The following is a 23,699-nucleotide window of genomic DNA, read 5'->3' on the forward strand; positions in this document are numbered from 1 at the left end:
TTGCTGAATGAGGTCATACTAGGAACGAATTCGAATTAATCGGACTTCAACATGAATATCGTGTTACGGAGGGAAAACAAAAAAAATTATATGACACCTACAACTAGCCATATATTTTTATATCACATATTTTCAACATTTGTTTTGTAAAAAATAAAAAATAAAAAATAAAAAACGTTTTGTGAAAACTCGATGAGGCTTTTATCAGGGTTTAAGGTTCTTCTCTTGTAATACTCCCATCTTCTGAGTAATACTATGAGCTTGCTGACAATCTCAAGCAGCTGTTCAATTCTCTATCCCCTTCAGATTTCTTCACCCAAATTCAGCATCTTAAAATGGAGAAAAAGAAGCCCATCAGCACGCAATTCCAAGATTTACAGTCCCATCTCACCATTCTCCAACCCATCAAGATTCCAAATTTCAGCTCAATTCGGCCGACGAACCAAACGCCAGAACTATTTGAGGAAAAAGCTCACTCAAAAGCAACAGGTAATTGAAAACCCAAGTTCTGAAAATTTTAAATTTGGTTCTGAAAATGGTAATGAAAAAAGCAAGAATCTTGTTTCTGATACTGGGGTGGTTGGTAATACTGAAGAATCAGTGAAGGAATTGAAAACAAAGGCTTTGGGGGAGTCTATTTTGTGGAATAAATTGGAGAGCTGGGTTGAGCAGTATAAGAAGGATACAGAAGTTTGGGGTATTGGTACTGGTCCTATCTTTACTGTTTTTCAAGATTCTGAGGGTAAAGTCAAAAGGGTATTAGTAAATAAGGATGAAATTTTGAAAAGAAGCAGAATTGATCCGACATTGTATCGGAACGCTACCATTGAGGAGCATGAGGATGTAAAAGCAAAAATTTCACTTGCGGAGGTTTTAGCTAGGGAAATGGAAAGTGGTAAAAATTTGCTTCCTAAGAATAGTTCAGTGATTAAATTTTTAGTTGCCGGAGAGATGTCCAATACTGTCAATAGGCTCAGCACTTTTACTCTAAATCCAAATTTATCTAGAAAGTTGCCTAGAATTGGATTGGTGGTGTTTTGTGGTTTCTTTTTAATTTGGACGGTGAAGAAAATGTTTATTGCTGAAAACAATGGAGAAGAAGAGTACTCAAGTTTGGAGAAGGAAATGCTGAGGAGGAAGATGAAAGCTAGAAAGGAGAAGAAGAAAACCGTGAAAGGTGAGGTGGAAGTTATCCAGGGTGCCATAGAGCCAGATGACATGTCTCTCAAAAGGCCTTGGCTCGATAAGCAAGAAATTATGAGCAGCATAAAGAAAGCAAGGAAATTTGATGGTAAATTAGCATTACCAGAGCAGTTTCAGAATCAGCAGTTTGAGAATGCCGAATTCTATGAAGAGATTCAGGAAATCAGAAAGATGGCTAGGCATGCACGAGAACAGGAAAAAGGAAATTCTCTTCAAGCTGATAATGGAGGAGAATCAGGAGATTATCCAGTCTCAACTGAACTCTCCAATGAAAAGGTAGTTGCTGAACAGAATTGGTTTGAGGATATTAATGAGCAACATGATCTCAGTGGATTTGTTGGGCCAAAAGCTTCCTCTGACAATAATGGAGTCCATACTAGTTCCTCTTCACTGGTGAATCATGAAGTGCAGACCTCCAACAGCAATTTAGAACCTCCAGATGATATCAAAAGTTCTATGGCATATTCGCATGAATCAAAACATGACGTAATCTACAATTATGGAACTGAAAAACCTATTATAACTTCTGGACAATCAAGCAAGCCAAGTGAAATTACTGTGACATCAAAATCAAAAATCATTCTGTCACTTAAGGAAGCTAGGGAATACCTCTCGAAAAAAAATGAGAAAATGAAAACGAAGCAACAAAGGACCCCTGAAAGTGGTCCAGAGGTTGAAAATGTATCAGTACCACTGATGGAAGAAGAAAGCATTGGTGATGTGAACCAGCTGCCTGATGAAGCAAGAAAAGTATTTGACCGGTTGCCTTTATGTGGAACATCTGATTTTGCTTATGAAGATTCTAGTTTCAAACAAAAAGAATTTCTTCCAACCAGCAACAGTGGTGTATCTGCACTGAACAAAGGAAAGAGCTATCAAAGTCTGAGTTCAGATGATGATGAAAACAACAGATATGAAGAGCTTAAACCACTTGATTTGTCATCATCTGAACAAGAAGCAACAGTTGGTGATTCGAGCTCACAACTTGATGAAATCGAAATCATTCAGCAGTCGATTCCACTTGAAACCTCGGATTTGACATCGTTTTCAAATCATTGTCAAGGGAACAATAAAGCATTTCCAGCCAATGACATTCCTGAACATGTTGATCAAGTAGCACCACCGACTGAAATACCTGAAACTCACTCTCATCAAGAACATAATGGCAGAACTATGGAACTGGAATTATCACCAAGTAACGGAAGCTGGTTGGAAAAGAACTTCCATGAATTTGAACCAGTCATTAAGAAGATTCAGATGGGATTTAGGGATAATTACAATGTGGCAAAGGAGAAATCTGATGAGGAGCTGAATCTGAAAACTCAAAAGTTTCATCTTGAGACTAATGAGAACATCACCGAGCTTGAGTGGATGAGAGATGAAAGACTTAATGAAATTGTTTTTAAAGTTAGAGAAAATGAGCTTGCTGGTAGAGAGCCATTTTATCAAATGGATGATGAAGATAAACTTGCCTTCTTCGGTGGCCTTGAGAAGAAAGTTGATCAAGAGAATAAACAACTACAGGATTTGCACAAGTGGCTCCACTCAAACATTGAAAACCTTGATTATGGAGCAGGTATATAATTTTTCTTAATGTTCAAAGGTAGATACTCCCTCATGGAAATAGGATAAATAATTCCTAATATCATTATACCTGGTGAACATTTTGAAAGATAAAGCCCAACGATTAAGTTTTATTGTTCATCATATTTGTCCTTTTCTTATTTCTGAGCCACCTTCAGGACCAAAATCTTGATTTTTTGTGGATTCATTTCATATTCCTTCTTTTGAGGGTGGTGGTAGGGTTACGGGTGAGTGGGTGGTCAGAGGAAAAAACAAAAAATTATTTTGAAATTTAAGGCTATGCTAAGAAAACTACTTTCCTTTTTACATTCTTTTGCTGTAGATGGCATCAGTTTATATGATCCACCCGAGAAAATTATACCTCGCTGGAAAGGTCCACCACTGGAAGGAAGTTCAGAGTTTCTCGATTACTTTGCAGAACAGCGAAAGGTAGTTGCAGAAAGCATGAAAAGTTCAAATCTCGTAAAGAAAGAAAGACAAGACTTGCCACAAGGATTGCAAGAATCCCCATTGAGCAATAAAATTGATCCAACTTCAGCTATCTCTACTCACGATGCAAAGACAAAAACTCCTAGGACCATCATTGAAAGTAGTGATGGCTCCATCAAGGCTGGCAAGAAATCTGGTAAAGAGTACTGGCAGCATACAAAGAAATGGTCCCAAGGATTCTTGGAATCCTACAATGCAGAGACAGACCCGGAAATTAAATCTGTAATGAAGGATGTAGGAAAGGACTTGGACAGATGGATTACGGAAAGAGAAATAAAGGAAGCTGCTGATCTGATGGACAACTTACCTGAGAAGGGAAAGAAACTAATCAAAGAGAAACTTGATAAGGTGAAAAGAGAAATGGAACTGTTTGGACCCCAGGCAGTAGTGAGCAAATATCGTGAATATGCAGATGAAAAGGAAGAGGACTACCTATGGTGGCTTGATCTACCTTGTGTATTGGTAATTATTACATTTTTCATTTGTCATTTTTCGTACTTAAAAGGAAATTGATCAATTGAGGGGAACACAATTAAGAAGAGCATGGCCTCATACGAGAGGCTTCTGAACTGTCGGGCATGGAGATTGTATGATTAAAACAAATATGAAATCCTTCCTTTTACTGCAGACAAGACTATTTCCTAGTTCCTTTATTAACAGTGACATTCCTGCCAACATATGCCACTATTACTGCAGTAAGATAGAACCCGTGCAACCTAGAGGTTATTGGTGCACATATTGACCAAAGGTTATTGGTGCAATTTATTTCTTGAGCCAAGGGTCTATTGGAAACAACCTCTCTACCTCCCATGGTAGGGGTAAGGTCTGCTTACACACTACCCTCCCCAAACCCCACTTGTGGGACTATACCGGGTATGTTGTTGTTATTGACTTATTGTCCAAAGACTTGTATTGGGGAACTTTTGGAGCTATTTTCTGGAGGGTTTTATTAGTTTCCCAATGTTAAGGCACTCTAGAGTCTAGTCTTATTTTGTATTACCCAGTTACATCGTGATTTCTCAAACAATATCTGTTTCTGTTCTTGTTTGTAGTGTATTGAATTGTACACTGAGGAAGGAGGAGAGCTGAAGGTAGGATTCTATTCACTAGAGATGGCCGCTGATCTGGAATTGGATCCCAAGCAGTATCACGTAATTGCTTTTGAGGATGCTGGTGACTGTAAAAACCTTTGCTATATAATACAGGCTCATATGGAAATGCTTGGCAATGGGAGTGCCTTTGTTGTTGCACGACCTCCTAAGGTAAATTTATTTATTTGTGGTGTAAAGGCATTTCTTTGATTAACTGGTCCTACACTTGTTCTTTACATAACGACAGTGCTTTCAAATCTAAAACGGTTGATAACATCATTGGTGGAGAAATTCCCAATGCATAAGAGGAGGGTTTGGGGAAATGAGTGGTGGGGGTGCTAATGTCTCTGATTAATATTTTTTCTGTGAGATCCTAAAACTGTCGGAATGCATATTGATTAGCATGTGATCACATTTTTGGAACATTTATGGATCTGTGTTTTTTCTTAAAACAATCTCTCCATCCAAATTTGGAATGCTGTGTAGTTGGACAAAAGAAAGTAGGATTTCCTACTCTCCTGATAAATTTCCTAGAAATCTTTAAATTGTATAAATGTGCTGTCAAGCTCCCCATTGTATAAATGTGCTAAATCTTCCTGCTGTCCTGAGCTAGAAATTCCATTAATGCTATTGTTTATTGTTTAAAAGCTTAATAAGCTAAACCAGATAGATTTCATTTCCTCTCTATTCTTTATTCTTTTACTTCTCACTTTCTGTGAAAAGTGAAATAGCTGGCGAATTGTGTCTGTACTCTGCTTTCTTTTTGCTTCTCTTAGCCTGTTACGTTATAGATCATAATACTGCTATCTAGAATTTTTCAGTGCTGTGGAAGTATTATTTTGTTATTTCATTATTGCATATTGTGCAGGATGCTTATCGGGATGCCAAAGCAAATGGTTTTAATGTGACAGTTATCAAGAAAGGGCAGCTGCAGCTCAATGTGGACCAGCCATTGGAAGAGGTGGAGGAAGCTATCACGGATATTGGGAGTAAGGTGTACCATGACAAAATCATGCGTGAACGATCTTTGGATGTAACTACAGTAATGAAAGGTGTATTTGGTACTGGAAAACCTACGAAAAAGAGGTACACTGCAACCATACACCTATCGCCAAATTTTAAAGCATGCACATCTTTTCTGGTGAACTGTATGAAGCCAGATATTTATATGATGCCTAGTTTCTCCCACTATTAGAACTCTTCTTGTGAATTTAACCTTCATGTTTTTCAGGAGGAGGTCACGGAAGAAGCTAAAAAAGCCCACTTCTAAATAGCTGTCATGTTGGTGTTTACAGGTACTAAATTTAATAGGTAGTTTTCGTTATAGTTTATTGTGAACTGATGACACCTTTAGAACAGTTCATAAACTACCTGCCAAACAGTCCAGTTTGAATTTTAACTTTCCGCTCTGCTTATACTTGCTAGTTATCAAGGAGCAAAAATCTTATCAACCCTCACCATAGACATAATAAAAAACATATAAGCAGAAAGATTTAAACATCGCTTGCCCATCTTTTATGAGATCCACTCAAGATAGGATTACAGTAGAAGCTGAAAAGATCAATAAGGCCTTCGTTTGATATGTGTTGATTTCTATTTGAATTTATCGGGAAGAAATTTTTGGTTAGAGTTCCTTGACTTAATTTCTGTACCTCTCAATTTTCTTAACCCTTCACTTTCCCGTGTCCTTTTTTGGGAAAAAAAATTGTAAGTTGGTTTACCAACATATACTTTATTAGAGAGGGTAAAACTCATGAAAACAATGAAAAGTTGTATGTAAGTAGAACTATATTACCATGTCGGATTCCTTCTTGTACGGCCCACGTGATATTTTCTTATGTTTTGAAAGCTTTAGGAATGATTGATTGAAAACTGATGCCACAATTTTGTTGATGCTGAAAGAGGAACTTAATGGCAGACTGGCAAGAGGCAGCCTCTGTTAATTGATTCATCATAACTGCGGAAGTGTTATGTATTTTGAGAAATTTAAAGGAGAGGTCTATATCGGTCTCGGTTTTGTCCTTTTAATTGGACAATTTACTTATGTTCCCCGAGGTTGAGACGGTGCTTAGCCAAATGAGAGATCGTCAGGGCGTATTTTCAGCTGCTGGATTATTCCTCAACCTTTGACAGGCTGGCTCTTCTTATAGGAACTATGTTGCCTAGTTTCTATTAGGCAACAATATTTTGTGGCGGGGCGTCATAATTAGCTGAGATGGTATTGTTCTTTAAGTTGTGATGGACATTTGAAATCTGAGCCTGAAGCAACCAGTTGAGTCGTTGACATTATCATTTTGCTTCTTTACCCGTTGAATATGAGTTCCATGATACATATTGAGTTGCTACAATTATCCTAGAATGAGAAATTAGACTCCTCCAACTGTGGAAAGACTGCGTGAAATTTTTTGTATTCGTGATAGTTTAGTCTCTAGACATCTCCTAATGTGGATAGTTCATGTAATTATATTGAACTGTTAAAGCGACTTCTGTGAAAATTATGAAGATTACAAAACTTGATTATTTTATATGCTGTCTTTGATTATTTTCTGGAGCTAGTATCCCTGTTTCTGAGAAACAGGAGCACCCTGAAGATAGATTGAGAAAAAGAAAAGTTCGGTGCACTAAACTCCTGCTATGCTAAGTCTATGTAAAGGTCGGACTACAAGGGTCATTGTACACAGCGAGGTTGTTTCCACAACTTTAACAACATAGGATGCCCTTATCACTGATTTCCAAGAATCATACAATGATTGCAACTTAAGCTGTAAATTAGCTCAAATGAGCAAAATTGGTTGAAAGTGCAACTTATCATTTAGCATAACTCTAAGCACAACAATAATAAACTGACAAATCTGGAAGTGGCCAAAATGAATTGTCTTCTGGCCATTTTAATGCTCACAAAAAAAACAGCTTGCAATTTGACAAATTCAATAATGTTCATATACACATAATAAGCGAAAGCACAAAAACAATCTTCATCAATTTCTGCACTCCCCATTCACCTAATTCTACATACTGCAATTGCCTTTTAGCAATCTCTTCTTCATCAGCAACGGACGCCTAAAACAGAGCCACTACTGACTTGAATCATCACCCCACACTTCACTCCACTGTCCACCCTATGTGTAAACACCTTCAATACCCTAACTCTCCCAACCAACTTCATCCTCGTTTCCACCTCCATTGTGGGTCCCCCTCCAACGCCGTTCGCCGCCGTCGTCGGAATCATCCCGCCGGAGACATCAGCTTTCAGCTTGGCTGGAAGTGGGTAAGACTGTACATCAAATTTCGCCGACATATGCTGGGTCCTACCACCGTCGATCTTCCCGGCAGGGATAAAAACAAGACCCACTGGCTCCCCTGAGTAACTGAGCTGAAGCGAGCTGTCGTAGTGAGTGAACTCATCGCGATTTGGGTTTGTGACGGAGACGTACTGGAAGAAGGTGAAGTTAACGGTGCCGTTGGTAACGGAGAAAGTAGGGAATCGAACGGCCTCAACGGCGATTTTGGGAGATTTGGGTTTGAAGAGGAAGAAGTAAGCTACAACAATGGCTGCAACGAGAAAGAAGAGGAACACAGTGGCACAAATACATGAAGCAAAATTTGTTCGCCCTCTGCTGGGTTTAGATCTGTAAGGATCAAACATGGCTAAAGATTAAATCTTTTTCACTTGTATTATGAAACCCGGTAGGGAAAATTTAGTGCCAAGAAAGTAGAATAAGAAAGGGAGAGATGTCAATAAAGTGCTGGGTTAGCCTATCATTAGCAATAAAGAGAGAGGAGAAAAAAACTAGAGAGACATCAATGGCTGCTGCTTGGTTAAATTGTCTACATCTACTATAGTGATTTGTTCTGTCAATATTAAGAAAAGTGATACTTACCCCTTATGGCTTTTCTTTCTTGTTAAGAAATAACTGTTTGTAAGCAATAAAAATTCATGTAAATAAAGAAGAAAAGCCTAGATTTACGCCTAAACTATAGATTTTTGTTAGAAATTGACGACAATAATGGCTAAGTTGCAATTTCGTATATGATAGTTACCCTTTTTCTCCAAAGAAGCAAACAAAATCCCCGTATTCATTTTTGTCTAGTAGGCTGACAAAAATGGCAACACTTCCATGTTTGATGTCATATTTGCATTAAATCTGATGTTTAAAAAAAGTTTTTCCTAGGTGAAATGATTTTCAAAAAGAACAAATTGAAGTCAATTGATTGATATTAAGTTGTTTAAGTATCTTTTCAATCAAGATGTTTATATAGTTTGCTTTCTCATTTGTGTTTTCTTGGGGTTGTAGGAGGTTTAACAGTTAGAGTTTTGAGTGAGAAATAAGGTTTGCATAATTAGGTTTGAAGTGAACTAGGCATCAAGTTAAGGTCTAATAAAAATGAGATTGATGTCCCACTTCATACCAAACCCATCGTTTCAAAAGGGTGGAAAGGGCACTGTATGTTTATAATTTATCATAAGCCAATAGATGTGTGATATGTAATTGCACAGAGACTTTTAGAACTTAACAATAGTTAACTAATATGCATCTATACCCCTGGATCAACTAGCAAACATTCACCTCTAATATTTTAAGCTCCAAAGGGCTCAGAAAAGAGCTTTGTACAATAAAAGATATCAGCTGAGATTTGTACATTTCATCCTTGGCATTGTTCCTTCTTGAATTATTCACCACCCAAAAGGCTTAAACTGGCGCATAACTCATTTTCTGTGTCTCAATTCCACCCCCCGCCCACCGCCAAAAATATTTTTTTAAAAAAAAAAACTTGGTTTTAATTTAACTAACAAAAGTATGAAGCAAGTTTGATGTCAATAACCCCGACTCCTGCAAACATTTTTATGAGTAAAACAATAACATAGATAATTATTTGAGGAATAGGATATAGTTCCTTCAAGTTAATCCAGTATAAAAAGATGAGCAACAAACTTTACAGTATTTTGAGAATTGACAATTGAGATAAAGAACTTGGTCACAACCTAGCTAGGTCATTTCCAGTTAACTGCGAAAATGAATTGAAAACAGGATATTATCTTGAAGTTGATGCATCCAAGACAAAAGGTGTCTGCAGACTCCTATGTACACCTATATGCCAATTCTTCAGTGAAATATCAATAGGCAATCTCATCAAGGTGACGATCCATAACATGCGAGACGGTCTCAAGGAATGCATCTTCACTTGAGTCAGGGAGTGCGGAGTCCAGTGCTTCCTGAACAATCTCCTCAATCACAGATTCTTTGTTCAAGGTTTCCCGGCACATTATGTTACCTATGGTAAATGCCGTGAGGCCCTTCTCTACACCTTTCTTCAAAAGCATAGTAGAGATGCGGAGTGTGCGGGCACTTTCCAAAGGCATGTCCCACCCATAAAACTTCAACAAGGCAATGTCTTCTTCGGCATCAAGTGATTTTATGTAGTCAATGGTTTCGGAGCTAAATGGCCGACGAGCTTGTGGCCAATACAGCCAATCAAAAGTGACATCTTCAAACTGCAATATCATAAAAGATAAAGCAACTCAAAACCCAAAGGATACCAAAATTTTCCCAGGTCCTAACATATCTCCCTTCTATTGCCAATCTTAAATTAAAGAGAGAGATCAAGAGAGGATATAAATAACTCAAAACAATCTTTAAAAATCTACAAATTTTACAGGAGTTCTCTTTGTAGTAGTAGCAAGGCAGAAAGCAATGAGATATTAATTGCACTTTGAAACTTTTTCTGAAAGGGCACACTAACTACTTCGAATGTGTTTATTATGTCTCATGCAGAACAGATAATATCAGGCCTCTCAAAAGGCAGGGCAAGAAAGAGGTGGTCAGTTTTGTAAAGGCCCCAGTATTTCGCAGGTATCCATTGACCAATAAAAATCATAATAACACTTGACATGAAAATGGTTTCCTTTTAATCCTTTGATTTGTGTTTTATCATCTAAAGGGCTTGCAAGTACGTAGAAATGCCGGGCAAACAATTGGATCGGAGATTACATCAAATCTGAACTGACGTAAATACCCTTAACCACAAAGTTGACACTAATGAATGAAACTTAACATGCCTCTGAATTCCCATCACAGTGAGTACTTAAAATCATAAAAGTAACTTGCTGGAAGGTTATGTAGATCACAAAAATAAAATTGTAAAAGATGATTAACATCATGTTGTAACTACTTTAACCAATACAAGTGATAGACGTATCAGGAAGTGCAGCAGCATAAAACGTATCCACAGACAATGCATATCATACACCGAAAGAAAAGGAAATAATGAAGACTTACACTCTCAGGTAAGCAGTAACCATGATCAATTGGAATGAGGACGATTTGCCCATCTTCACCTTTGCTCATTAATATATTCCCTGTATGCCTATCTGCATTAGCCATCCTCATATCAAGCACTGCAATCTTATGCACTTCCCCCACAGGAAAAGCACTCGGTCCCATATCCTCACAACTTCCGTTGTTGTCCATGAACTTTTGCAAGGACCCAATCTTAGGGTTGATACCGTCTGGGTGATTGAATCCGCTATGTAAACACCTCACAATGACAGTTGGTGGAACACCAGCAAAGCCCAGTGCCTCACTAGAAAATGAACGCCTACCACTTTTTGGATGATCCAAAAGGTAGGCAGCACATTCCCTTAGAGCACCTTCTCCGACTCTAGTTCCTTTCTTCAAGCCCTCGCCATCAACTGACAAAGGCAGCCCTCGTGGGTTATTCACAGCCATAGGCTCCTCGTCAATTGGTTTAAACACCGAAACCTTCTTACTCCCTGCTGCATCAAGCATAAAGTACGCTCCTCCTGTGCCTTCGGAGGATCTAATAGGATAATGCCCTCTATCTAACCCTTCAAGTGTAGAACCAATCAAATCACTAATCACCAAAGGCACTTCAATCTTTGGGTTAACAATGATAGGTTCCAAAATACTTGCCCTATCAGGAGGCTCCCTAGGAACCAAAAGCTTATTGTCTACTTCATTCCCACTCCTGTTCTCTGTTACCTTGTCATTCAGTTGTGGTGCCACAATAGACAACTCAAAATTCTTCTCCACCGGTCTTGCTCTAATTTTTGCAGATTTTCTCACAACAAAATGAATGACAGCATCATTGTTCTTGCAGATATCATGTATAAGCCTCTGATCCTCAAGTCTCTCACCATTGCAAAGCACTTCTTGTTCATCAATATCTACTAAAGCACCCTTCTTTTTAGCAATTTGTCGCTTCACGTATCCAACATCCCTGCTCCTATCCACATTAAAGGTAAACTCTTCACCAGAAGCAGTTTTCACATTGATAACCTGAAGATCTGATAACCTAAGGACCAAATGAAGAACATTTCCATCACCAACTCCGTAATCCTTAATAAGGGAATTGCTTCGAGCCAATTCCCGTCCTCCACATACCAATTTTTGATTTTTCACAACAAACCCTTTACAGGTCTGAATCCGAAGCTTCACCGAGTCAATTGAATCGTATTCCAGAACCCTCATTGGTACCATTGATCCTGACATAGCCACAAAAATCAAAAATGATTCTTGGCTATGTAAAAAATGTGAAGGAATCACCATAGACTCCTTGCAAATAGGACTAATTGCAATCACTCCAGCTGAAGACATCTTTCACTAATCCAAAAATTCTCAAACCCTAAATTCCAAAAATCAAATCAAGCTGAAAAATATAAGCCCCTAAACAAAAAATAATAAAAAGATAATTTACCGAGAATTTCACAAACCCATCTTTATATACAATCTGTGTTCCTCCTCACAGATCGAAACTGTACAAATCAAAAAAGAAGAAGAAACCACATTAAAATTTCCCAAAGCCCTAGAGATTCATAATTGGCCCATATGTGTTAATTTACTTGAGATGGGCCATCGAAAAGCAAAAGCTAGAAGCTTTGGGAAACGGGAGATTAGGGTTCTAGAAATTGGATTTGGGGGAAAAAAAGAAAATAACTTAAATAGAGAAAATTCAAAGGCAGAGAGAACAACGAGTGGATCCTAAACGGAGTAACAAGAACCGAAGAAGAAATGTATGATCGGAAAGTTGGTATGTAGATAAGATGAAAAGAGATCAACGATGAGCTTTTGAATGGTTCCGGCGAAGTTTCCGGCAATTGAACGGTGAGAAAGATAGGTGAAGAAATTTGGTACTGTGAAGAAGATATGCGTCGTAGACGTGGGAATTAGTATAGTACAGCGTTGAATGACGACTTTGACGTGGATTATTGACGGAATGTAACGGCGTTTACTCGTATTTGGTTTTGTGAAAGAAGGAAATGAGAAACGCCGTTAATTGGGCAACAAGTTAAGAAGAAGCACAGATTACGAGAAAATGTAACGTTATTAAAGGTAGGTTCGAGGAACATGGGTCTGCAAGACTTTTCTACTTTGCCACTTTGTAATTTCATTGGTTTTGATTAATTAGTGTGAAAACTTTTCCACAATTAGATTATTTATAATGTAATTTAAGTAATTTTTTACAAAATAAAAAATTAATCAAACACATGACTATAATGGTAATAACCTACTGCTAGAGATTATTTATGCGAGCCATCAGACCAATTTATAACATCCGTCCTCTATAACATTCCACTGTAATACTTTAATTTTTTTTTTTGAAATCATTTTTTCATATTGTTATATTTCTTTTTATCTCAATTTAAATATCTTATTTTTAAAAAAATCCCTTAAAAAAAAATTTACCTCATAAATATAAGATTACAAGATTTGAAAATTTTTCTTTATTTTTAAAATTTTATGCTTAATTAAACTAAAATATTTTTAAATTTAAAATGAAAGGAGTGTCATATATTATTTATATTTATAAAAATATTTCAATTACAAATAATTCAAAAAAAATGATATTTTCATAAAGATTTTTGATGGTAGATGGTAGGGGTGGGCGTTCGGTAATTGATTTGAGATTTTTAAATTTTGGGTTTGGTAATTTGGCAATTGATAGTTAAAAGTAGATACTAAATACCGAATTCTTGAATTTAGATTCGCTAATTCGGTAATCAGTAAATTAAACTTTAATTTAGTATTGTTTGAAGTTATAGCCGATTGTATTACAAAGTTAATACTATTGCTCCAATTATTTTTATTTTTCGATGTTTATATGATCTTCATTAAGTAAATAACTTGGTATTCAAAAAATATCGAATAACAAATGATACTAATGTCTCATACCAAACTCAAACCTAAATACATTTATTCTAAATTTTTACTCTCGAGTACCCTATCAAATTATCGAATACCAAATTACCTAAAATTTTGATTCGATTCGATAATTTAGTTTTGAGTATTTTATGCTCAGCCCCAGATGGTACTCGATAGATTAGGCCATTTGAATATAAAATTATACTCCTTTGTCATATTAGGACATTTCAATTTGAGAAGTCTAACAAAACCTATCACATTTAATAATTAAATTTTTCTAATTGAAAATTGTGGCTTACAACTAATACATCCACAAATATCATTGCTAGATTTATAAGATATTAATATTAATTTTATACTCCCTCCATTCCATATTAGTTATCATGTATATTAAAATAGTTGTCCCAAAATAATTGTCAATTTAAACAATCAAGAGAAAATTAATTATATTTTTTCAATTTTATCCATAACATTAATTATTCTAGAATTAAGAGACACATAAATAAATAAAGATTAAAGAATTAATAAGGAGTATATTAGTCAAATAACGCTCCTAATTAATGTTTTCTCAAAGATTATGCAAAATCTTATCATGACAATTAAAATAGATCTGAGAGGGTACAGTAAAAATTTCACAAATAGCTAGTATAAAAATCATATTTATGATCCATAGCTACAGTTTGAATATTTTCGAATCGTAGCTAGAATTTAAGTTTGCTATGCGTCCCATTTTTGTATAATTTGCTTGTTTATTAAAAGTTATACAATTCAAAATTTCAAATTTTTCAGTAAATTAGGTGCGGGAATTTTGGTTGCTAAAAGGAAATAAATCCCTTAAATCAAGCAACAGTATCTGTTTAGAATTTCACGCGAATATGAATTCCTTCATGCACTCAAAGCTTTTCATTATGGGTTTCTCATACGGACGAATTTAATTCAACACCAAAATTGATTGATTTCTTCGCTTAATATACAAAAAGGTACATGACACATTGAATTCGCATTCTTGTTTATGATATTTATTATATGTGTATCAAAAGTATGTGTCGAATTGTATAATCAATAAACTGTATTGGGTTCGTGCTTTTAGTTTTGATTGCAAAAACAGAATTAAAAATTTGGATTCAGTTTATTTTGAGTTTTCGTTTACTGAATTGATTGATAATTTGTATTCACTTCACATTTTCTGAGTTTAGATTGAATCGAATGATTGTGAATCAGCTGTGTCTGGATAGATCGAATTGTATATAATTGTACTGATGAGTTTTTTTGTATAAGAATGAAGGCTCGATTATAGTTGTATTATAATTGTATCAATCGACTGTATCTATTGAGAATTATATTTGTATTTGTATAAATATACTTTAATTCTTCAATTGGAGTTACTGAGTTGTATAAAATTCTGTATATATGTCATATTTTAAAGTGTATAAATTTTTATATATGTAGTTGGACTTTATGAGTTGTATAAAATTTTACATGTATCGAATTGTGTATGTATGATTAAAGTCATACAGCGTTGCCTAAATTCCTGAATTTTACACGTTCCTGAATTTTCTACTTGTTTAATTGAATACAACAATGTCTTCCATAGCTATCTTGGTAATGCATTTCTGGAAAATAGTATGATGCAAATTATTATGTGGACTACATTATCGGAGGAGTCGTTTTTAGAGAAAATGCATCTTATACAAAGTTGTATAATTTGCTTGCACTACAATTAGGTGTGGATGTGAGTGTCAAAACCCTGAAAATTGAATATAAAGTTGAAGAGAGCAACACTCCAATGACTATACACAATGACATGGGTATGAAAGTATATGCAATGTTAAAAAAGGCTACAAATGAATTTAACTGGTATCCAATTTGTATAACTCTATTGGATAGGTGTAATCAGAACAATGAACTGTGTGAAGGCATATCAAGTAATGAGACAAATAGTAGCTCTCTCAACATAAAACACCTAAACAACTGTGCTTGGACATGACACCGATGCACTGATGATATTTGAGAAAAACAACTTGAAGCACAAAAATCGTTGTATGCATCTTCAGGCTGATAGATGCGCAAGTCATCGATTATATCGATATTCGTATAGCATTGCCTATGAGGAATATCTACAAACACATTTATACAATTATCAACATTATCCTATTATCAACATTATACTAACTTTGGGGGAATAAAAAACATACATAAATTATACAAATATATTTATACAGTTATCAACATTATACTAGAATTTTGAGGAAAATAAGAAATTTGTGAGTAAATTATACAAATATCAATATTATAACAATTTTTTGGGGTGGGTGGGGTGAGGGGGTGGGGGGTGGGAATCAGAAGTTTGTGAGAAAATTATACAAATATATTTATACAAATATCAACATTATACAAACTTTTTGGGAAAAATCACAAATTTGTGAGAAAATTATATAGATATATTTATACAAATATCCACATTATGCAATTTTTGGGGGAAAAATTAGAAATACCAATAGAAATTATACAAATATATTTATACACTTAATAATATTAAACAAAATTTGTAAGAAAAATAAGTTTATGCAATCTACCTCGATCCTTTGTGCATGTTATTGTTCTACTGAATCAGATTGGACAACTTTTTTCCCAGATGCCTTTCACTTATTTTTTGCAATCAACACCTCGGCTGCATTATCTTCTTCATGTTCAAAACTGGAAGGATTACTAACATGCATGAGTTGTTGGATGTTCAATGGATTATTCCGTTTCTTTGAACGAATCTCTTGTTGAATGACATTGAATTTTGCAATAGAACCTGAAATTTCTTAGAATTCCTGAGTTAAATCCAAGGGAAAGGATGGAAAATCATCCAACTTTTGTTGGTTAGTTTGTATACCTCTAGTGATTCTCTTAGAAGTAGTTTCTTCAGTCATGATTGAATCAATGTATACTCCGATAAACTGGAAAAAATCACTTCATATACAAAAACAAACCTAAATAAGAAGGATAAGAACTTCAAACTAGAAAATAAAAATGAAAAAAAATCGCAAAACAAGTGGCACTGAAATTCTGGAATCACGAATTGAGAGGGAACTTGTGAAAATTTTGAATTTTAAAAATTAATTGAAATGAATGAAAGAGGAGAAAATATATTAAAAATATATTATAGAGAGAGAAAATAAAAGTGTATAAGAAGTTTTCAACTGTTACTTCATTATACATTAGATAAATATGGGTCACGTAATTAACTGAAAAAGTTAGTGGCGAATTACAATTAAACTAAACTATAACTAAGCCAATAAATTAACTAGACTATATTTACTATTCCATATCATTTTCCCATTAAAATAAGCATAAGTCATTGAATCCACAGTTCCACAATATATACCACGATAATGGATGTTCTAAATTAGAAGATTCGTTAAGGTCTGAGCAAGTTAAAAATTTGTTTTGTGTGCTTCCGATTATTTCATATAGCTAATTAACATGTATTTCTATTTTATTTGTAAAATATTGTTTTGCTCCCAAATTGTACCTATAACTTACTGGCCCCCACCAACATCTAATTTTAGTGCCATAGGTAATTTTTATTTTGTTTCTCCCCTAATATCATATTGTGAGGTTTTTTTTTATTACACAAAGTGCCCAACAATTTTAGCTGTATTAGGACTAGTACACCCTTCACTAAATACAGCAAACACCTTCACACTTCTAGCTAGCTAACCAACTTCACCCAAAACAAGATGAAGACTAAAAAGCTTTACTACAAGTTGGAAGGGGGAGGGTGAAGATGGAGAAAAAAATGGATGTTTGGTAGCAACAGAATAACTGGATTCTAAGGTGCATTCAGGATGATATTGAGAAACAAAAAAACAACCAATAAAAGAAAAAAATATTTTTTTTGTAACAATTAAGATTAGTGGTAACCCTACATTTAAGGTTTTCTATTGTCAAACAAAAGAAGAGTTGAAGGGAGCATATTTCATATTGATGCTATATTTTCTTTCTTCAACTCTGGTGTGGTGTTGATGTTTGCCTCACATAAAAGTCCTAGGAAGAAATTTGTGGCAGAATTTTTATGGTTGTACTATGGTTGGCTAGTTGGAGAATCTTGGTAAGAGATGCACCCAATTTTGTATTTTGAACTACCTAACTTTGGCATGAATGCAGTAATTGCCCATTATTCTTACTTTAATTAAAGACACAAAGCCACCATAGAAATGGCAGCTGACCAAAAAGTTATTACACCTTTATGACTCATTATACACATACTTTAATTTGTATCCATGGAAAAACAGAAAAGAGAGCTTAAGTTACGCTGGTAGTGGTACAAACATTTAAGTAAAATTTTTATATGTTAGTTTTATTTGTGTTTAAGTCAGTTTGTGTGCACTTTGATGATTTGATGGAGTTAAACTATCTGTTGGAGCAACACCTATATATATACATGGATCTATTGAACAACATAAAAAAATAAAAAAAATCAATTTCTTTATGCTCTTCTTGGGTTATGCTTTCTAAAATTATGTTGTTTTTGCTCCCAATTTATAACTGAAACTCTAGAAGAACTCGTTAGATCCCAGAGGATACACCTAATTCATTGTGTGGACAAAATATCTTTAAGGGCAATATTCTTGACATGTCTCAAGCTAAATACTACTTTTCAAATTACCATTTTTTTCTATAGCTATTTCCTACCAGCACAAGTAACACATTTACCACGTTTTGCAGGTTATCAATCCACACTTGCTATAAAAGTTGCATGCAATTGGTTTTTGTGATAGGGTAAAATGTTATATTAGCTAAACTCAAAACATTTACACAATCAAGTTTATTAATAAGCTTATTAATTATATTTGGATGTGCATAAAAGGTTCAGCTTGTGGTGAATAAATAACATTGACGTAATTCCAATCAAACAGTTCAATGCAAGAGGTAACAATATGCTGGAAATATCAAGAATGTACCAATTCAACAAGGAGCTGAAATGGCTATTGTTTCGAAATAAAGGATTGAATTAATCTAGAGATCCCTTACGTTTAATGTCGACATCACTGCAAATCACTCTTCATCATCATGTACTTCAAAGTCAGATAGATACGGTTACAAAAAGGAATACAGATGAAAGCAAACTGAAAATAAAACCACGAGTCTTGAACTCTGATTCGGTGGAGAGTACGATACTACTCTCCACAATGATACAGTTTTCTAACCTGAGAAAATCAAGTACTATGCCATGGACAAAATCAAAAGCAGATTACTAAATCCTAAAAGCTTGAACATACACTAGAGTACAAATTCAGAAGGCTAACAAATTAAATTGGCTGCAGAACATTTTCTCCTTTTACTAAGGAATGAATATAAGGTATCAACTGTTCATACAAAAAGCCAGTGCTTCTTGTACAGTAGTAATGGACAACTCCTAGTTATTGGCAAGTATACCTGTTGAAGCTGGTCAGATTGCAATTAAACAACCCTGACTACACATCCAAGCAACCATAATACCCAGCAAAGCCCCAGCAAAAACCTGGGATGGGGTGTGGCCAAGAAGTTCTTTTAGCTTTCTTTGACTGATGGGATGCCCTTGGAATAAGTCTTCAACGATCAGATTGAGAACCTGAGATGACAGAATAAGATTTGATTATTCAGAAAGCTAAGCATGTCCGTCAGACATAAATGCAAATCTCCACAGCACTGGTCCAATGGTCGTGCAAAGGACACAATCAACAAAAAGAGATTCCTTTATTGTTCTTTTAAAGGGATGTAGGTAAATTTTTGTGATTGGTGAACAAAAGACGGGAATCTACAGAGCATCTGCGACAAAAAGATGAGAACTTATCCACAAGACTTTAGCACTGGAGAAGTACTTTCTATGTTTTCTGGAAGAATGGGTTCTCCAGTAAATAGAGCATGTGGTGAAGAAACGAGGAACGGAGGATGAGATTCCAGCAGTAGAATGTCACAAAGGATGAGACTCCTCAGAGTTTCACTTGGTGTTAATTTTCTTCTAGAGGGTTCTTTACTCTGAAAAAGACACGCAAAAAGGTCGTTGACCAATAGTTCATTTGAAGAAATGCAATCTATTATTTCGCAAATCTATGTAACCATATGAAGTCTATCAAGGCACTTTGCAGCTTCTAAAAAGTGCTAAATATAGCATTCTAGGTGAAGCTAACCCTTTCTACAGCTAGCCTCTAAAACAATTTATGTTTTACTGATTCCCCTTGTAATAACAGTATGGAGGAAACCACATGGGACATGAGAGTAATTTGTAAGTAAAATCAACTCTAATATCTACTCCTGAGACGAGCAGAAGCAACGAGAAATTATTCATAGTCACTGATGGTCCGACTTGAGAGATTTTGTGTAGTTGAGAGGTAAACTTAAATCATCAACCATATAACCTATAACCTTGACACCGGATAGATCACGGGTTTATTTAGAGCCAGATAGGATAAATGGTGTTGATAACATAAGAATTAGATGTTCTGGAAACTATCATTAAACTCTAATAAATCAAACAGATTGAGCAACCTGAGCAAAAGTGGGCCATTATAGAAGTCCTCAAGTCCAACAGCTGGAATTGACTTAGAATTGCTAATGATATTGTTAACAGTCAGGGGCTATTATTGTCCCTGGAAAGTGTTGTGGAAGGCATTTGCACCCACGAAGTTGCTTGTTTTGGTTGGGTTGCTGCAAAGAATGCTTGTTTGACCCATGATATGTAGTTTTAAAAAAAAGGGTGGGGGGTTCTTATTCAGTAGATGTTTACTATGTGAAGGATTGTCAATGTAGATGGCGGATTTGGACTTTGTTCTTCAATGTTTGATGGGTCATGTCAGGAGATGTGAAGAGTTTACTCCAATGCTGGAAAGATCTGAAGACTGGTAGCAGGCTCAAGAAGATTTGAAGAACGGTTCATTAGTGCATCATGTGGACTGTTTGGCTTTAAAGAAACAGAAGATGTTTTGAGGGGGGAAAACAGCATTTAGCTTTCATTAAAAATAACTGTATACAAAATTTATATATGTGAACTAAGGAAACTAAGATAGAAGACTCGAAAAGATTTGTTGAGATCCTGAATTCCTCAAGGCTAATATTGAGCTAGAGCTTTTTACTCTTTTTGTTGTATGTTGGCAGTACCTCCTTGGTACTTGCGTTCATAAAATTACCTTATTTTATCCGAACAAAAAGAAGTCATGTGGTGTCAGGGGATTTCCAGCAAGAGTACAGACTCAAAGTCAGCAGCTTCAGAATTTTTGAGGTATTAATAAGCCATTCTAGGATTCAAGAGAATAAACATGTCTAGCTTTCTGCTTTGCCAGATTTTCTACTCTTCGTATTTCAATTCATGCCCAAATATTAAAAGACTCAAGGGGCACACATAACATTAGTTATATTCTGAACTATAAGCAAATAATTATCACCTAGTAACCAACATGGGCTGTGGTGCAATGGTGGGACTGCTTCACCCTTAACCAGAACTCTCGAGTTCGAGCCCTGGGTATGGAGAAAATTATGTTGGAAGCGCCACCCCCAAATGGGCCCTGCAGTGCGCGATCCGAATTTAGCTGAAATTCCAAGGGCTCGGGACATGGGGTGGTAAACCAAAAAATAAATAAATTATCACCTAGTATAGTCATCCAGCAGAGTTATGATTGGGACCTAGTCAATTTACAACTAAAGGATTCGGGTACCAGAAACCACTTTCATGTTTTCCATTATTAATAGCCTAATAACCTGAACAAGTACGTAGGGACATTAACATTTAAGAAAAATAAATATATTCTGCATCAATTCACCACTACTAATAAATGATGTAGCACTTGTAAGTAAGACCACATTATCTCCATTGTTTTCAGACCTTTCTTGATAAAGATTACACCTGTACATTCTCGCTATCCTGTACCTGCCCACCATATCTCCCAATTAAAGCACTCACAAGACCTTAAAACTACCAAAGAGCATATTCCCACAAAATGCACACATAAGAATGAGTCAATTGTCTTGTGTGAACAAGCATTAAGATTAACCACAGCCGCTAAAAGAATACAGAAGACAATATGTGAAGTATTTAATTACCTCTGCTTGCATCCCAGCATGCCGTCTGACTCCAATAGCATCATACATGACAATTAAAGTGAATCCCAAACAAACGGGAAACAATGAATCTGCAACTCCATGACAAATAGCAACTGAGGTGGTCAATGCCGTGCACAAGGCTGAATGGGAAGAAGGCATCCCTCCAGAAGCAAACATAATCCTAAAGTCCCATTTTCTCTCCACACAGAAATTCAAAAAGACCTTCATTGACTGTGCCATGAACCAAGCTATAAACCCCGAAACAAACGTTGGGTTAGCAGCTAATGTAGCTACAATTGGACTTATCTTCACCTTTGCTGTTGCAGTTATACTCAAAAGAGCCATACCAAAGCTTCCATTTTGCAACAAATTCCCGCTAAGTTCCTCAGGAACATTCTCATGGCCATTACAACCTTTAAAAACAGAGCCCCATTTGTTCTTTGAGGCTTTTGCTGCAAAGTTTTTGATTTTCTTGAAAATTGGAAGCAGTAGCGAAAAGGGTTTTAAGTATGAGCTCTGATTTTTCCATTCCGGATTGGGATTTGGGGGATTCAAGTATGAAACAGTTACTGAAGATGTTTTCAATTTCTTGGGTCTTTTGAATCTGAAAAACCAAAAAGAAGAAAGATTGAAAGAAGTGATGTTAGAGTTAAGAATGTTAGAAGGACCCAGGGCTGTATAAGGGGAGTTTATTAAGAGAGAATCCATGAAAAAGCGCCGGATAATCCTAGTTCAGGTTCAGGCAGCATCGAAACAGGTTCAGGCAATTTCGAGAGGCTTTTGTGGAAAAGGCAGAGCATCGATTGGTTATTTAGATGCTTCACGGCTTCACTTGAGGACTGGCACGTGAGGTGGTCATCGCAACTTAGCTTACTGCCAAATTTCATAATTTTGGAGATATACTTATTTCTCAAGAATATGCTTGTTTGTTTTTCCTTCCACTTGGTGTTCGAAGTGTACGCTAGAGTTCTGCTTAAATTTGAATCTAAATCGTGCATTGAAGAAGTCATTCAGAAATAATGCTCTCAACATAATTTTTTTTTACCTAAGTTCAAACTCAAAACATCTAATTAAGGATAAAGCAATTCCATCACTACACGACAACTCATATTGGTGCTTCGTTAGGAGTTAGGACATTGATGATATCCCTATTTTACTAAGATATTAAGAGTTGGGACATTGGTGATATCCCTATTTTACTAAGATATTAGGAGTTGGGACATTGGTGGTATCCCAATTTTACTAAGATACTACTACATCTTCTCATATTTTTCTTTTTGAAATTCTTTAATTCAAATTTTATAAGCGTATTTAATATTAAAAATTTAGTACTTTTTTTTTTACATATTTTATATTTCTTTAATTTAAAATCACAAAATTCAATTTTTTTTTACTTATTCAATAGTTTTTTGGTTACACAAAAATTCACTTATCTCTACAAGAGTAAATATGAAAGAAAATAATTAATCTATTTTGATTATATGAAACACTTCTTATTTGGATCAAAGTAAAAAAAGGTAAAGCACCATTTAATATGAACAAGGAAAAATAATTTCTTAAAAGAGAGTTTCAAGTCAACAAGAAACAAATTGAGGGGATAGACCTTTGGAAATCAATACTGATTCGATACAAGCCATATAAATGATTACCATTAATTATCAATGTTTTAACATATAATCAGGTACCTAATGAGAGAATTGCAGGTTACAACCATTAGGCATATTTTGAAATAAAAAAACAAGGTGGCGAGTAGTTTAGCTAAGGAAGGAGCAAGGCACCTATTTTTGGAAGAAGTAAGCTTATTGAAAGTCCCCGGTGTGTGCTGTAAAGATTTTTGAGACAGACACTCTAGGAATTACTTATACTAGGCGTATTAAATCCTGTAATATTAACAATTTAGATCAATCAACGGTCCTTAATTATGTACCGGTACACTCCCGAAACATTTTACATTTACAATACTCTCTGTAGAGGAATATAAATTTTTCCATTACCAAAAATAAAATAAAAAATTGAGGGGATAGGTTTAAGTCCTGTGCAACGTTTGTATAAGAAATTATATTATACAATAATTTTATTTAATGAATAGTGATGAATAATTAAA

At 35.3% G+C, this 23,699-nt stretch overlaps 4 protein-coding genes across 7 annotated transcripts; 1 reads left to right on the forward strand and 3 right to left on the reverse strand.

The window, feature by feature from the left end:
* The first annotated feature begins 161 nt into the window (after nt 1-161).
* Nucleotides 162-6,869, forward strand: LOC129886447 (uncharacterized). Of its 3 annotated transcripts, none has more exons than XM_055961141.1 (6): nt 162-2,779; nt 3,110-3,738; nt 4,329-4,538; nt 5,236-5,453; nt 5,599-5,662; nt 6,217-6,869. In XM_055961141.1, the coding sequence occupies exons 1-5, from the start codon at nt 256-258 to the stop codon at nt 5,639-5,641; spliced, it is 3,624 nt and encodes a 1,207-aa protein (XP_055817116.1). In that variant the 5' UTR covers nt 162-255; the 3' UTR covers nt 5,642-5,662; nt 6,217-6,869. The 3 variants fall into 3 exon arrangements, with proteins under 3 accessions (XP_055817116.1, XP_055817117.1, XP_055817118.1); XM_055961142.1 differs by having other exon boundaries at nt 6,223-6,869; XM_055961143.1 differs by having other exon boundaries at nt 6,270-6,869.
* A 227-nt stretch (nt 6,870-7,096) lies between these two features.
* LOC129886448 (uncharacterized) lies at nt 7,097-8,352 on the reverse strand. Its single transcript, XM_055961144.1, has one exon. The coding sequence runs from the start codon at nt 8,011-8,013 to the stop codon at nt 7,414-7,416; it is 600 nt and encodes a 199-aa protein (XP_055817119.1). The 5' UTR covers nt 8,014-8,352; the 3' UTR covers nt 7,097-7,413.
* An 856-nt stretch (nt 8,353-9,208) lies between these two features.
* LOC129886449 (phosphatidylinositol 4-kinase gamma 4) lies at nt 9,209-12,684 on the reverse strand. The gene is made up of 2 exons (XM_055961145.1): nt 10,646-12,684; nt 9,209-9,861 (listed from the first exon to the last, which is right to left on the reverse strand). Exons 1-2 carry the CDS (start codon nt 11,981-11,983, stop codon nt 9,484-9,486), a joined length of 1,716 nt encoding a protein of 571 aa, XP_055817120.1. The 5' UTR covers nt 11,984-12,684; the 3' UTR covers nt 9,209-9,483.
* Nucleotides 12,685-18,564: 5,880 nt separating this feature from the next.
* LOC129886451 (uncharacterized) lies at nt 18,565-22,478 on the reverse strand. 2 transcript variants are annotated; one of them, XM_055961147.1, is made up of 3 exons: nt 21,596-22,478; nt 20,941-21,060; nt 19,021-19,130 (listed from the first exon to the last, which is right to left on the reverse strand). In XM_055961147.1, the coding sequence occupies exons 1-2, from the start codon at nt 22,301-22,303 to the stop codon at nt 20,941-20,943; spliced, it is 828 nt and encodes a 275-aa protein (XP_055817122.1). In that variant the 5' UTR covers nt 22,304-22,478; the 3' UTR covers nt 19,021-19,130. The 2 variants fall into 2 exon arrangements, with proteins under 2 accessions (XP_055817121.1, XP_055817122.1); XM_055961146.1 differs by lacking the exon at nt 20,941-21,060 and having other exon boundaries at nt 18,565-19,130; nt 21,596-22,473.
* Nucleotides 22,479-23,699: the final 1,221 nt, after the last annotated feature.

This window comes from Solanum dulcamara, chromosome 4 (assembly GCF_947179165.1).
Source record: "Solanum dulcamara chromosome 4, daSolDulc1.2, whole genome shotgun sequence".
Taxonomy (NCBI): domain Eukaryota; kingdom Viridiplantae; phylum Streptophyta; class Magnoliopsida; order Solanales; family Solanaceae; genus Solanum; species Solanum dulcamara.

Coding starts and splice junctions, on each gene's coding strand:
- LOC129886449 (XM_055961145.1), bottom strand. CDS start 11,983: ATGTCTTCAGCTGGAGTGATTGCAATTAGTCCTATTTGCAAGGAGTCT. Junction 9,862..10,645: donor GTTACTGCTTACCTGAGAGT/GTAAGTCTTCAT, acceptor ATGATATTGCAG/TTTGAAGATGTCACTTTTGA.
- LOC129886451 (XM_055961146.1), bottom strand. CDS start 22,303: ATGGATTCTCTCTTAATAAACTCCCCTTATACAGCCCTGGGTCCTTCT. Junction 19,131..21,595: donor ATGCTGGGATGCAAGCAGAG/GTAATTAAATAC, acceptor CTGTCATCTCAG/GTTCTCAATCTGATCGTTGA.
- LOC129886447 (XM_055961141.1), top strand. CDS start 256: ATGAGCTTGCTGACAATCTCAAGCAGCTGTTCAATTCTCTATCCCCTT. Junction 3,739..4,328: donor TTGATCTACCTTGTGTATTG/GTAATTATTACA, acceptor TCTTGTTTGTAG/TGTATTGAATTGTACACTGA. Junction 4,539..5,235: donor TTGTTGCACGACCTCCTAAG/GTAAATTTATTT, acceptor CATATTGTGCAG/GATGCTTATCGGGATGCCAA.
- LOC129886448 (XM_055961144.1), bottom strand. CDS start 8,013: ATGTTTGATCCTTACAGATCTAAACCCAGCAGAGGGCGAACAAATTTT.